This window comes from Nycticebus coucang, chromosome 19 (assembly GCF_027406575.1).
Source record: "Nycticebus coucang isolate mNycCou1 chromosome 19, mNycCou1.pri, whole genome shotgun sequence".
Lineage (NCBI taxonomy): Eukaryota > Metazoa > Chordata > Mammalia > Primates > Lorisidae > Nycticebus > Nycticebus coucang.
This window is the reverse complement of record NC_069798.1, coordinates 64,319,589-64,333,527: the sequence shown is the minus strand read 5'-3', so window position 1 is coordinate 64,333,527 and position 13,939 is coordinate 64,319,589. Positions and strand designations below refer to the sequence as shown.

The window sequence follows — 13,939 nt, the reverse complement described above, 5'->3', positions numbered from 1 at the left end:
GAAAGGCAGCAATATTCAAAACACATCATTTTCTAATTATTTAACATTTTACTATTAACCTAGTCGCTAAAGCTTAGTAATATATTTATGTGGCAGTTTATACCTATTTATTAAACATGTTTTATGTGCTTTTTTGTAGTATATATGTTATACTTCACAATAAAATGGGTTTTTTTAAAAAATTGGTCCACTTGCATTATCAAAAGGGGCATTACATTAATTAACCTATATATATGTGTATGTATGTACATAGTTATACACTTTATTAAAAATTTTTAAGAAATAGTAACTTGAGGGAATTATGGTATAATCTTACTTATATCATAGCCATTATATATTCTGTGTGTTTGGAATAATATATAAAGACATTACTTGGAACACAAAGAAATTACCCTCCCCTTTGAGGATGGTATTCCAACGAGTATCATTTGTATCCATAACCTTATGATAAATTACGTCTAATAACTGTCTATATGGCCTAGTTATGGGCAGGTTAACCAACAACACAGGAAAACCAAAGGGCACCAGATAATGCAGATGAAGTGTTCAGGCAGTAGGGGGCAGTGTTGCAGGAAAATTACTGCCCCCACCTTCATGTCACACAACTCAAGTTCACTTTATGGAGCAGTTGGTGTGTGTGTACATGAAATATTTAAAATCTCTTAAAACTAAAAAGAACCAAATAGTACTATTTACATAGAAATTGTGTTTTAATTATGGAATCTTTCACCCAACCTACTATGTATTAAGGCCTTAAAGTTTACTAGCACTGAGACTGGAATATTACCAGTGAGCAAAAGCGGGCCTTGCCCTTGAAAAAGTTACAATTTTAATGAATGCATTCCCATGGGGGTGGAGGTAGCTAATTATACAGAGAGCAGGTTCCCAATGACACATTTTACCCTTGGAATGCAACATATTTTTAAAATCACAGTTTAGAGAGAAAACAATTCCATAAAATTGAATGATACATAAAAGTAGCTACTTTTACCAGGAATGTATATCTTGTGCATTGCCATGCTTTAAAATCCCTTTGTCCTCTGACGCACATAAATTTCTCTAAAATACTCAATCCTTTTTAAAAGGATTGAGCAGTATGGTATTTCTTAATCATCATTTTATGGAGTAGCTCACGCTGTTGATGTTTGTAGTCTTTGTTTTCTTATGAAAGCATGTCTATTTTCTTACTTGCCAAAATGTTAGCTATTATTGAATAACTCACTAATATAACTTGTCATGCACTTATTTTTGTACTCTTTCAATAAACATGTCTTCGTTGAATTTAAGCCAAAAAAAAAAAATCAGGCAATTCAGCTTACCCTTCTGTGCTTGTTGAAAACAATGTTTTGGGGTTGTCCTCCTACGTACCACATGGTGGAAGATTGATTCTTCCACAATCTAGTGATACCAACTTTGTATGTATACTTTAATGGGAAAAAAAGATGCATCTGACTAGTTTAATATAAAAATACAGTGTGACATGCTGGACTATACGTTTTAAAAACTGTTTTTATTTTCAGAGAAAGTCATTGCTGTACTAGCAGCCTGCCTGGAAAGCGAGAATCAAAATGCTCAGAGGATTGGAGCAGCTGCGCTTTGGGCTCTGATTTACAATTATCAGAAGGTCGGTTTTTTTAGTCCTTGTTACACTTGGAGTGGAAACCATTGGACCTCTTACGATGCACCCAAGGATCTCAGAAGCGTCAGAACAAAAGAAAAAAAAATGAAGTGAAATACTGGTGTTTTCTTGTTTATTTTTTTTTCCTTTAATCATTTCAACAAAAGTCTCTGTTCAGAACAGTATCTCTTTCAAGAGTTTTTCCTTTTTTTTTTTTTTTTTTTTGAGGAAGTCTCTTGATTTTCTCATATTGCAATTTTAGTATAGATTGTTTCTTCTAAAAGATGTGTCAAGGAAAAATGAAGAAGAAAATTGAATAACAAAGTTTTATCCAATTATGATTCCCTTTTCTGTAGAGTATCACATCACTGAGTTTTGTCATCAGCTCAGTTTGGTCAGCCTGCCTCACGGGGCCTGCCTGGACAACAGCAGGAGGGGTTGGTACTTGTGTCTCCTCTCTGGCCTTTTATCGCAGACATCTAACTCCTGAGAGAAATACCCACAAGTATCTGGTGGTTAAACAGCAGCCAAATGACAGTGTCAAGATAGACAGACGTTCTGGAATGGTTCTCTCTGCTGGCCAGCCCTGTCTGTTTTGATTGTTCCCCCACAGGCCGAGACTACTGTGTCCTCCTTGCCTGGCTGTCCGCAGAGCTGAGCACAGGATTTGGCACTTTGTATTCATTCAATAAATACTTGTTGACCAAGTAGCCAACTGCTAATATTTGGTCAACTTGGCCTGAAATGTGAGGCGTGCCAGAATATGAAATACTGAAACTAAGGTTGACTAGTTTAAAATAGAAAATAGAGATTTGGTGGGGAGGAGGAGCATAATTATGAGAAGAGAAGAAAGAACATGGGCAGTGGAGGAGGAATCGAGTTAGGTGGGAGGAGGATGTGGGTGCGACTTTGGAATGTGTAGGGGACCAGCATAATAGGGTGAACTAAGATAAGTGTTTGTAGTTACATTAATGTGTTTTGTAATATCCTGTTTAATGCTGTAGCTAGCAATGGGCAGCATTAGTATTGCGTTCACAGCCTTAAGACATGGAAATAAATCTAATTAATGGATTGTTCTATATTATCTCCAGGCAAAACCAACTTTGAAAAATCCTTCCATCAAACGAAGAGTAGAAGAAGCATATTCCTTAGCAAAGAAAAGTAAGTTTCAATATTAAACAGATTATAGTTAAGCTTGGAAGCTATTACATGAATTCTCTTATTAATGAGATTTTTGGACAGGTCACAGAAAAATGACATTTTCTACACTATTTTACTAGGATTTGAGGGGCTACTTTGTCAAAGCATTGTAAAAGAGGCGAATATTTGTTCTGTACTTTTTATTATATCATTTTTTGAATAATAAGGTGGTCTACTAGAAGGAGGTTTCAGGTACAGTAGTTTTTTAAAACACGTCTGTGATCTTTCTCCAAGTCATTTTATTCACATACTAAATTTCCTTTGCCAGTGGCAACCACTATGCTAAAGTATGTTCTTAGGTGATAAGAATTGGGCCCAATTAGAATTAACCTTGAACAGAAAGTTTTCATCTAATATCAGGGAGTTAAATTACAGTCTTCCAAGAATAACTCCCATTGCCCTTAAATCTATGTACTTCTGTGATCTGCTCATAATACTGAAGAGGGTTTTCTTTTCAAAGTGCATTACTTGTTTTGAGTGACACCAATTATCAGTGAGCACGATCCTCTTAACATTTGTTATGTTAAGACATTAAACTCTTGTCTTTCCTGTCCTGTAATAGATCTGTTGTTTATTAATTTGTGTTTTATAGTCTGATTTTTTAAAAGCAAGGGAGGTTTTGTTTGTTAGCTGTGACTGTAAATTTCTGGAGCCAGTGAATAATTAAATTACATTAAAGTTTATGCTTTAGGAGGAATAGTACATAAAAAAGAGTAATGGCATTCATTTAAGATTATAGTTAATGGTGTCCATTATAGAAGCATTTTTTTAATACTCTTTGGGTAAACCATTAATAAAAAAATATAAATTTTATAACTTTAATCTTTTTAATGTAAAATATTCTTAGAATGCTATTCCATCAAGAACTTAAATAGAGCTTTCAGTTATGCATAAGTCCTATTAGTATATGTTTGTGTGTATATATTCACTCTTAAGTGTAGTACTAAGTTTGATAAGCTAGTATTTCTACACTCTTATTTTCCAACCTCAGCTTTCCAAAACTCAGAAGAAAACCCTCTAAATGCCTACTATATGAAATGTCTTGAAAACCTCGTGCAGCTCCTTAACTCTTCCTAAGTGCCAGATGCTACACCCTGAAGCTGACAGCCACCAACAGGGGAGCTAAACTTGGAGCCAGCTTTGGGACTAGCTGTTCCCTGCAGACATGCTAACTCTCTGCAAGGTTTGACCCCTTCTTCCCCATGAAACATGGAGCTGATGACAGTGAAGAAGTGGATAGCCTGGTGCTGTCCATACACAGCAGCTCTTCAGAAGTCATAGCAACTGAAAAGAGGTGATGGATAAAGGCACAGAAAGTTCTGAGATCATAAATACCCTTTTTATATGCAGTTTGCTTTGTGAAAATCTTATTTTATACTTATTTAATAAAACAATATTTTTAGAAACAAAAATTAACTAATGCTGCTTCCGGACTTCAATGTATCTCATGAATATTAATTTTAGGAATTGAAAGAAGGTATTTTTTTTGGGGGGGGGGATGGTGTTTGTTTTTTTTTTTTTTTGTAGAGACAGAGTCTCACTGTGCCGCCCTCGGGTAGAGTGCCGTGGTGTCACATGGCTCACAGCAACCTCTAACTCTTGGGCTTACGCGATTCTTTTGCCTCAGCCTCCCAAGCAGCTGGGGTGTTTGTTTGTTTTAAATTTTTGATGTAAAATTTTGGCTCCTGTTGCTACAAATCCTTATTTTCAAACCTTTATGTGGGGATATATGTGTGTAAGTATGTGATTTTATGAGGATTTTTCTTATGCAAGTCTTAGTGGTAACTCCTTCCTACATGGCTTATAAATTGATGACATTTTTAATTTTGCCTTTTAGCTTTTATAAAGCTATATAATAAAGAAGGAAGAAATAGAGTTGTGGTCCTATAGGCCTGGGTTTAAATTCTAGCTCAGCCCAAAACAACATGAAGAATAAAACTGGGGAAAGTGCAGGAGGAGCAAGCTCTGTAGAGCGATGCTGTGTTATTTAATTCTCAACTACCCTTAGTTTTGAACTCAATACTTTAAAAAAATCAGTTTGTACTAATTACTTTCACTTTTGAAGGTGAGAAAATTCTCTAAGAAAAATAAAAACTGAGATGTATATCTCCGTGTGTGCGTATACAGACATATGTAATGTATATTGTACGCATGCATATGTACAGATACACTCATTTAGAAAAGTGTTTCCAGGAAAAGTTTTATTAACTGATTTATGGTTAAAAAGGAAAGAAAAAAATATCCTTTTTGTTAAATGTTATTAACGGATTTCTAACTTCAATAAACTAAGCCCTGTATTGTTATTTAAGCTAAAAGCAGGAAAACAAAATATTTATTAAATATTCAAATAGAAGCAGGTAAGTCTGTAGCACACATATTGAGGAATTATTGATTAGATATCTGAAAAATCTAGGAAGCCCAGAAATTTCTGAGCAGCACAAGTTAATTTGAAATATTAAGCATTCCAATATGCTAGAAAATTCACCAATTCTAAGAGTGGGAATGCTATGAATTATGTCTCCCTTTTCTCTTGATTTCTTCTGTTCTAAGCATTTTTCTTTTGGAGAGTCTCACTTGGTTACCCTGGGTAAGTGTCATGGTATCTTAGCTCACAGCAACCTCAAACTCTTGAACTCAAGTGACCCTCTTACTTCAGCCTCCCAAGTAGCTGGAACTACAGGCACCTACCCCGCTAATTTTTAGAGATGGGTCTTGATCTAGCTAAGGCTGGTATCCAACTGGTGAGCCCAGGAAATCCACCTACCTCAGCCTCCCGGAGTGCTGGGAGTATGGGCGTGAGCCACCATACCTGGCTTCTAGGCAGTTTTCTTAGTATTTCCTTGTAAGCCCTCACTGCTGTATGAATGAGATAGATTTCCTTTTAACCCCTGTTTAAAGAGTTCTTTCCATGTCCCAGGCGTTGTTCTCAGAATTCATTATTTACTCTGTCTTCTGCTAGAATACTGGCATTGTCCTTAGCTTGGAGGATAATGAATGGTGCTCAGAGTGGTTAGGTGACATGCTGACTGGTGAGTAGCACAGTTGAGATTGGCACCCAGAACAAGCGCTATTAAGCCTTAATTTTTTTTTTTTTTAACCACGCGGCTATGCTGCCTCTTTTTAACCTGCATTGAAATGCTTGTTTCTGTGTTTAGATCTTATAGATAACTGCCACTTTTCAACAAAAATCTGGTCTCTTCCAGGAAGTGGCCATTTTCATTGTGGGTCATTGATTTATTCACATGTCAAAGCATGTGGTGACGCATCTTCTTTTTTGAACCAGGAACAGTTGTAGCTGATTATTTTCCTTAGCAATCTATAGTAGTCTGAGAAGTGGAGATTTCTTAACCTAGTAGTCAGAACCATCTTCCTGCTGAAAGAGTCCCAGGAGGCCGCAAATATGAAAAAAGGAGAGGGGTAAGGACTTTAGGAAAACTTGCACTTGCATCTGTCGGCACCGGGGACCGTGCACCTCAGGGGCATGCAGCAGCTAAATGCTGGGCAGCGGGTCCTTCCCATCTGAGTCTCTGGACTGTGTTCATCAGATAGTGAGGATGATGTTCAAGCAGGAAGTCCTGAGGTAACTGGCCCAGAATTTTAGAGCTGCCATGCTTCCACGTTGGGGGCCACCAACATCAGAATCCCCTGGGATGCTAGTGGAAATGTAGATTCCTGGGCCCACCATTCCAGGCCTTTGTCTAGAAGAATTTTTAGCAAGTTTCTCATGGGTTCTGCCCAGAATTTGAGAACCACTGATTAATTATCTGAAAAAACTATCTGATTTTGTAGAAAACTGCCTAGAACAGCGGTTCTCAACAGTAGATGATGGCATGGATGCAGAGAGGGGAATGCTTTTACACTGTTGATGGGCTGCAAGTTAGTACAGCTCCCATGGAAAACAGTATGGGATTTCCTCAGATAAATGGTTGACCTACCATGTGATCAAGCAATCCTACTACCCAAAGGAAACAAAGCCATTTTATCAAGAAGATATCTGCAGTTGAATGTTTATTACAGCACAATTCGCAATTGCAAAGATGTGTTATCAACACAATTGTGCATCAATTCATGAGCGGATTAATGAAATGTGGTATGTGTATGCCAAGGAATACTACTCAGCCATGAATGATGACTCAGTGCTCTTTGCAACAATTTGAATGGAACTGAAAACCATTATATTAAGGGAAGCATCTAAAGAATGGAAAAACAAACCCCACATGTGTGCACTATTAGACTAGAACTAACCAGTGAGCTCACATGTGCGTAAGGGAAGTAAAACTCAACAGAATTCAGTGGGGGGACGAGGGGAAGGGCACAGGTGAAAACCTACCTAACAGGCACAGTGAACACTTTCTGGGTGATGGGCACACTTATAACTGTGACTCACACATTATAAAAGTGATCCATGTAACCAGAAATATTTGTACTCCTATAATAATTTGGAAAAAAAAAATAAAAAGCATGGAGCAAAAAGTAGAAATTTGCTTATTTAACTCCACTTTAACTTTTCTTTGGTGTTCTGTGAAGAATAGAGCAAAATACATGATCAGAAGCTTCTGAAGAGAGGGTCTGCTGCTTGACCCATGATGTTCCTCAGATCTGGCAGAGTGATGGGTAAGAGTAATGATGAATGTCCCTGCTTTTGCCATATCAGGTCTACCTGCACTTATCCCAGGGAATTAGAGTGGAGGCCTCTAGAATCAACCTTGGCCTCACCACTGTAACTTGTGTGGAGCCAGAAACAGACTTTAGCCTGTTTCAGGCTCAAGGCTCAAGTCTGTTTCTACAGGTAATTGAAGAATAGATAGACAAATGGCCAACAAACGTATGAACAGACCTTGTACATTCAGTGAGAGGACTGAGCATTTAACACAGTGCCTGGTACATAGTTGTCCCTTAAATGTTATCAATTATTAGTGTTGTAAAATTCTCAGATCTGTTCAATTATTTTTATCTTTGCAAACCTGTTCCCTTTGGGGAGGGGAAATGCTCGGAGGTGAGTTGGGCTATGAAAACTAAGGTTTCAACATTCTGAAAAGATTGTTGGCTCCTGGTGGAGATGTGTGCCAGTACTGTGCACACATTCAGGGACTTGTTACTGTGAACCCAAGTCTCACCAAGTGCTGCACACAGGTATTAAATACACCTGAGAATTTCATACATTTTAGGGTTCTACTGGTCAGGTTGCCTTGATTGTCGGCAAAATATTGCTGTTTTTCCATTAACTTGTGAAAATGGAAAATTCACAAAAGCATAATCTTTGTAGCCAAAAGAAAATCTTAGCCTAAAGAACCTATCATTTTCTTCTTTCTACCTGTTGACCTATTCCAAAGAGTAAAGGGAATGGATGATAAAATGTTATTATTTTGGTGAATTACGAAACTTAGTTTTGGAGAGTTTACAGTTGATTCTTCCTAACTTGAATTATTCCTCATAGGAAACTCCTTATATAACTCATGTAATAAGTCATCTGGGACTGAGTGAAACTGCATTGGGCCTTGAGGCTTGGGATATGAAAAAGGACCACGCCAAGACTCCAAGAACTCTGAGATTTGGCAACAAACACAAGGAGCTCAGTGTGATCTTGTTTTAAATGTTCCCAACAACGTTCATCTTTGTGTTTTGTTTGCTTTTTTCATGTTTGAGAAATCTACTTCAGAAAAAAAATCTCTTTTAGAGCCATGTTTTACAAAAGATCCGTATGGTATCATTCCATAATTTTCCCTTTAATTTTGCATGAAAATTTTCTCTTTTCTTTTGCATATGAGAAAAATATGTTAAGATAGATTCCAAGGAAAATTTTGTTTATGCATCTCTCCTTTTTCAGTAGCATCTTTACCTGTGGTTTTCCTTTGCTGATGGTTGTCCCTTTTGGGTTCATCTGGGCAACAATACCTAGCAATCCGGTAGCAGATTGCTTGCAGTTTTTTGTAAATTCTGAAAACATTATTTCTTCAAATCCTTTATTAAAATATTTGGGTTTTTTTTTTTTGTTTACCATGGAAAGAGATTATAAAATGAGAACTTAATTTTTAATTGTTTTCTGGCCATATTTATAAAGATTAGATTGCCAAGAATCAGTTTATGGGCATAATACCTGATACAAAGTTCCTTCTGTGTCTGCTAGGAAAAACCTCAGTTTCATAAAATAGAAAGTCTAAAATAATGATTTCAGTAAAAGAAGAATTTTGTCCCACATTCAGGAAACCGACACTTGGGCAGTCCGTTGCTTGTGTCCTCAGGGACCCCAGGACCTGTCTTCCTGCCCTCGTGTCTCTGCACACCTCCCTCAGCAAGTTACCACTGGGAGGCAGAAAGGTAGAAAGGACTTCTCCAGCTGCTCTCTTTTGCCCTTTTATGGACTCTTGTCAGAAGATTGGTTCAACAACTTGAGCTGATGTCTTCTTGGACAGGACAGCACATGATCATTCAGAGCTGCAGGGAAGGTCAAGAATTGTAGTCCCTCCTGGGGCACACTGCGGGCCCAGTGGTACAAGCAGAGAAGGGCGGAGGTGTCCAGTTAGGCAGCTGCCAGTCTGCCCGTGTTCTACTTGATGTAAGAGAAAAAACACAATATAATTAGGAGTAAAAGTATTATTCCCCTAAATAAAAAGTAAGGAAGATGAGGTGCTTATTGAATTGATTCGATCTCCATTTAAACTCTGTGATTAGTTCTTGTCACATTCAAAGTCATAAATACTAGTGTCAGAGAAAGGAGTAGGGTGATGTTCCAGTACGAAGTCAAATACGCTATGTAGAGTTTTTCCCCATGACGTGGAAGCGGCAACTAGCAGGGGCTACGTGTTTGTCACAGAGAAAGGAGGCAGGGAGGGTGGGGTGCTTCATCTCAGCAGACTACCAGCATTCTCAAGGACACTAATTTAAGACTGGCTGATTTTATGAAAATAAAATTAGTCGAAAACATTTTTAAAAACAAATACCTTTATATTTTATTTCAAATATATAAATGTGTACTTATTGTCCTAAGGGTTGAAGTCTTTTTTGATTGTAATTCCTTTATTGGTGTTAAGACTGTATTTTTGTCATAAATCACACTGAATGCATTTGGCCAATTTCCAGTTTAATTTTCTGAAAGTGGAACAAACACCACTGCACTAAGCAATCCAAACCAACCTCTTCCAGATACTTTAAAATTTCCTTCAGGAATTCTTCCAGATTTCTACTATTTGTGACTTGCCACATCAGATTCAATAGCAATTTTTAAGCGATTCCTTGTTATCGATTCTTTGCAAAGCATTCAACTTAGTTCTTATAGAAACAGTTATTTTTCTTCCTACTTCTGTCATTAATATTTCACTAAATTCCATAATTCCATTAATGTGGCTAAGTGGTACGAATGACTTAGGAACAAGCCCAAATCTCAGTAAGCATGAAACTCACCTGATACAAACCAGAGAGAGGCCTGTGCAGGCAAATGACCCACTACCCAGCCCCAGCCCCAGCCCCAGCTCCAGCTCAATGCTCCTGTGTTCTGGCATCACCGCGTGTTCTATTGAGAGGATAGAAAATTGTTTAGCCTTAGCAAATCCGTCTTATGGTGGTTAATTAAGACAGGCTAAGTGATTCTATAAGGTTTTGATATTTCTTCAAATTTTAAACTTGCTTGTTTTGTGTAGTTACCCCTTTGCTTGGCTCCCTATTATTAGAACAAAGGTTTCCTGAGGATTCGTGTACTTGCTCAGAGGTGGTTCTCTGCTCCCCTGCACTGTCTTCAGCTTCCCTCCCACAGTGTGCCTACACACCCTTCACATTTCCATCACTGCCTGTTGGAAAGGCCAAAATGAGATGTCACCTCTCCATGAAGCTGTGTCAGATTGCCCAGCTGGGAGGAAATTCTTTACTCTGAATTTCCACAACCATTTTAGTTTTTAGTTTAGTTTTGTTTTGCCTTTTGTATCATTTAGCCCTTTTGCCCTTGTATTATGCTGATTTACATATAGTCATTGTTCTCTCTGGCTCCATAAAGTCTGACCTTTGAGGTTGCAATTCCTGCTTTTCTGGATGCCTGGCGCAAAGGAGGTGCTCAATTTATATTTATTATACTTGGATGAATGCATGTGGAAAATGCTTTATCAGTAAAAGCTATAGAATTTCATAGTGTAAGTTGGGCTCTAAATCCTATTGACTTTTTTAAAATATGCAAAACCATTAATGTTCCTTTTATGAAAAAAGATTTTTGTTATAAATAGAAAGCAAAGAGTACTGCTTAAAGACACTTAAAAATTCTTAGATGCTTTTATAGTTCAGTAGTAGAGGAATGGTTATGATCTGAAAATGTAATTAGCACCCAAATGAAACATGACAATCTGAACTGTTAGGGACGATTGCTTACTAGGAATCTTACTGGATGTTCTTTTTAGGGGTTGAATATAGGTATCAGCTTTTCAAAAATAGAACAAATTCTAAAAATCATATAAGCTGCAACTCCAACAGCATGCAGAGAACAGAAGCCAGTTTTGTCACCCGTGCTGTGCGGAAGGCACAAACCAGCAGACGACCTGTCAGCTTCCTTCCAGTTCCTGCCTCGTAAGTGTTCATGTTTAGCAGCAACAGGCACTGTAGGAACCTGACTTTGACTAAAATAAATGTGACACTGTTTTCCTTGCAGAAAAAGAAGGGAGGGGATACTGGTAAAGGCTAAAAGGAAACTTAATAACTTGACAATGAAAATTGGTGGCAATGCACATCCTGTTGGTACCATTGCCACAGGGACCAGCACCTGTCACTGGATCACTGAGGTCTGTGCTTGCTTCTTAGCAGCAGCTTATTATGCAGAGCTAGTTCCATCTGCCTCTCCTGGGTGGTGACTTGGAGTTTTATCCCAAAGAAGGAAGCTTTAAAAGTACCTTCTGATTCACAACTGGTAGATCCATATGTGAAACTTGGTAAACGGTCTGTGAAGCTAGTGAATGATGCCCCATGATCATATCAATGCACACAGCTATGATTTAATAAAAAAAGAAAAACGGGTAGATCCAACATGTATACAGGTAGCATTAGCTGTGTGCAACGTATAGATTTTAAATGATTTAAGGATGTGAGGCTGGTACTCACCAAGTTTCTGAACTCTCAGGACTGCCAATTCCTCTCCCCAAACTCACTCCTAGGATGGAAAGAGAATAGTGAGAAACCACCTGGGTCAGGGGGTTGCCGCTGGAGCTGCTGTGTTGGGATTGGAGGGTGTATGTTTGGTGAGGATCTGGAGACAGCCCAGCAAGGCCATGTTAGGGAAGACACAAGGTCTTGGGGGTCTGCTCGCTTCTCCCAGCCATTGGTTTGGAAAAAATAGGACGTGGCCCTGGTAGTTTAGATTTCTGACCCAGGTGTTCTTTTGGGCAAACTCAGAAACCCCGTGCTGGTAGGGAGCTGACAGAAAGGATGGGGCTCGCTGATGTCCTTTAGGTGTTTAGGCCCTGCAGTCTCAAGGTGTCTCTTCCTAAGGCTCTTCACAGGGAGAGCAATGGGTGAGGGCCTGGTGGGTGGGTAGCAGGTGGGTAACTCTCATTGATCAGTGCCTAAAACTCTCCATTGCAGGCTTATTCACCACCTGTTCCCACCTCTTGTTCTCTCTGGGACTGGATGTCCACTATGACATTTGCCAGATAGTCCCCAGGGAAATGAACTCACTGGCTAAAACAATGAGACATTTGAGGAGTGTACCGTTTCAAAAGGAAAATAGCATACTGGAAATATATTTCAAAAAGAAGCAGAAATATTAAAACAAGTAAGTCGAGCATTTAAAATAGGTCAAAGTCATTGAAAAAGATGGAAGAAATTAAAAATATAAACCCCAAATAAGAGAACATAAAATGAGAGCAAAAAATATGTGCAGCAAACATAAAAGTTGAAAGACAGACTCCAGTAGGCGGAGCAAATAATACTGGATACAGCTGAGTTACGAATTCGTGAATTAGAGAGCAAGATCAAGGAAATCTCTGAAAATTAGGTGTGTGGTAAGTAAGAATGATCACCTTAGACTGGGAATAGCCCCAAGGACTATCAATGAAAAAATGGATGAATAAATTGTAGTATATTTAGGCAATGAAATATTTCTGAATAATGAAAAATAGTAAAAGGCTGATAGAATACACCATCATGGGTAAATATCAAAATCATTAAATAAGCAAAAGAAGTCTTACACAAAAATGATACATCCTGATGCTTCCTCTTGAGTGAAATTTAGTAATAGGCAAAACTAATCTCTGGTGACAGAAGTCAGCAGTGGTTGCCTGTGGGTCCTGGAGAAGTGGGATGTTGATTGGGAAAGGGCACGAAGCAGCCAGGCAGTTCTGTGTCTTGATCTGTGATGTTCTATATCTTGGTCCAGATTATGGCAGCATAGGTGTTACCATATGTAAAACGTCTTAAAAATTGTGTGAGGTTGAAGTAAAAAATAAAAGGAGGAAAAACAAATGTAAGTAAAATTGATAATGAAGGAGCTCAGAAAATTTCACCCCAAAATATGACTCCTTGATATCGAGAGTATTTTGAATTAAGGGCCCTTGGAGATCAACAAGCCTTGGAAGGGGCTTTCTCTGTTTGTTCATAAGAAACTAGACCCATTAAAAGAATCATTTCCCCTCCCTTACTCTCCCCGTTATCTCAATATCTTACAGGAAAGAAGATCAAGAATGCAGCCAGAGCTAGCCCAAATCATTTTAAATGTACCTGTCAGGTTAATTTCATTTCCAAATAGAATCATTTATAAGTTAATCTGTACTCCCTTCATTCATTTCCCAAGTATCTATTTATCCTCCCTAGTAACAATTTATTGCCCCTAAACAGAATTACCTCTATTCCTTATCCCTTCCTCCCCTCTACAATGAGGATGTGTACATTTCTGGACCCCATTGGCAAATTGGGCAATCACTCTGTAATTCTCCCTGTGTGCTTGGTAAATACATCTTTTTCTCTTATACATCTGCCTTATTATGAGTTGATCTTTCAGCAAACCTTCAAGGGTGAAGGGGAGGTTTCCCCTGACCCCTGCAATATGTTGTCAACTAATATTCACATAAATAAAATTAACTTTAAAAAATTAAAGAGATAGGGCGGCACCTGTGGCTCAAGGAGTAGGGCACCGGTCCCATATGCTGGAGG

At 38.3% G+C, this 13,939-nt stretch overlaps 1 protein-coding gene across 1 annotated transcript in view; it reads left to right on the top strand.

Annotated features, from left to right (window-relative positions):
* RTTN (rotatin) overlaps positions 1 to 5,004 on the top strand; it is a 181,849-nt gene extending 176,845 nt beyond the window's left edge. Inside the window, exons 47-49 of the mRNA XM_053571779.1 lie at positions 1,521 to 1,624; positions 2,710 to 2,779; positions 3,810 to 5,004. Of these exons, the coding sequence (XP_053427754.1) occupies positions 1,521 to 1,624; positions 2,710 to 2,779; positions 3,810 to 3,895 (260 nt within the window). The 3' untranslated portion in view covers positions 3,896 to 5,004. The remainder of the gene's footprint in view (positions 1 to 1,520; positions 1,625 to 2,709; positions 2,780 to 3,809) is intronic.
* Positions 5,005 to 13,939: the final 8,935 nt, after the last annotated feature.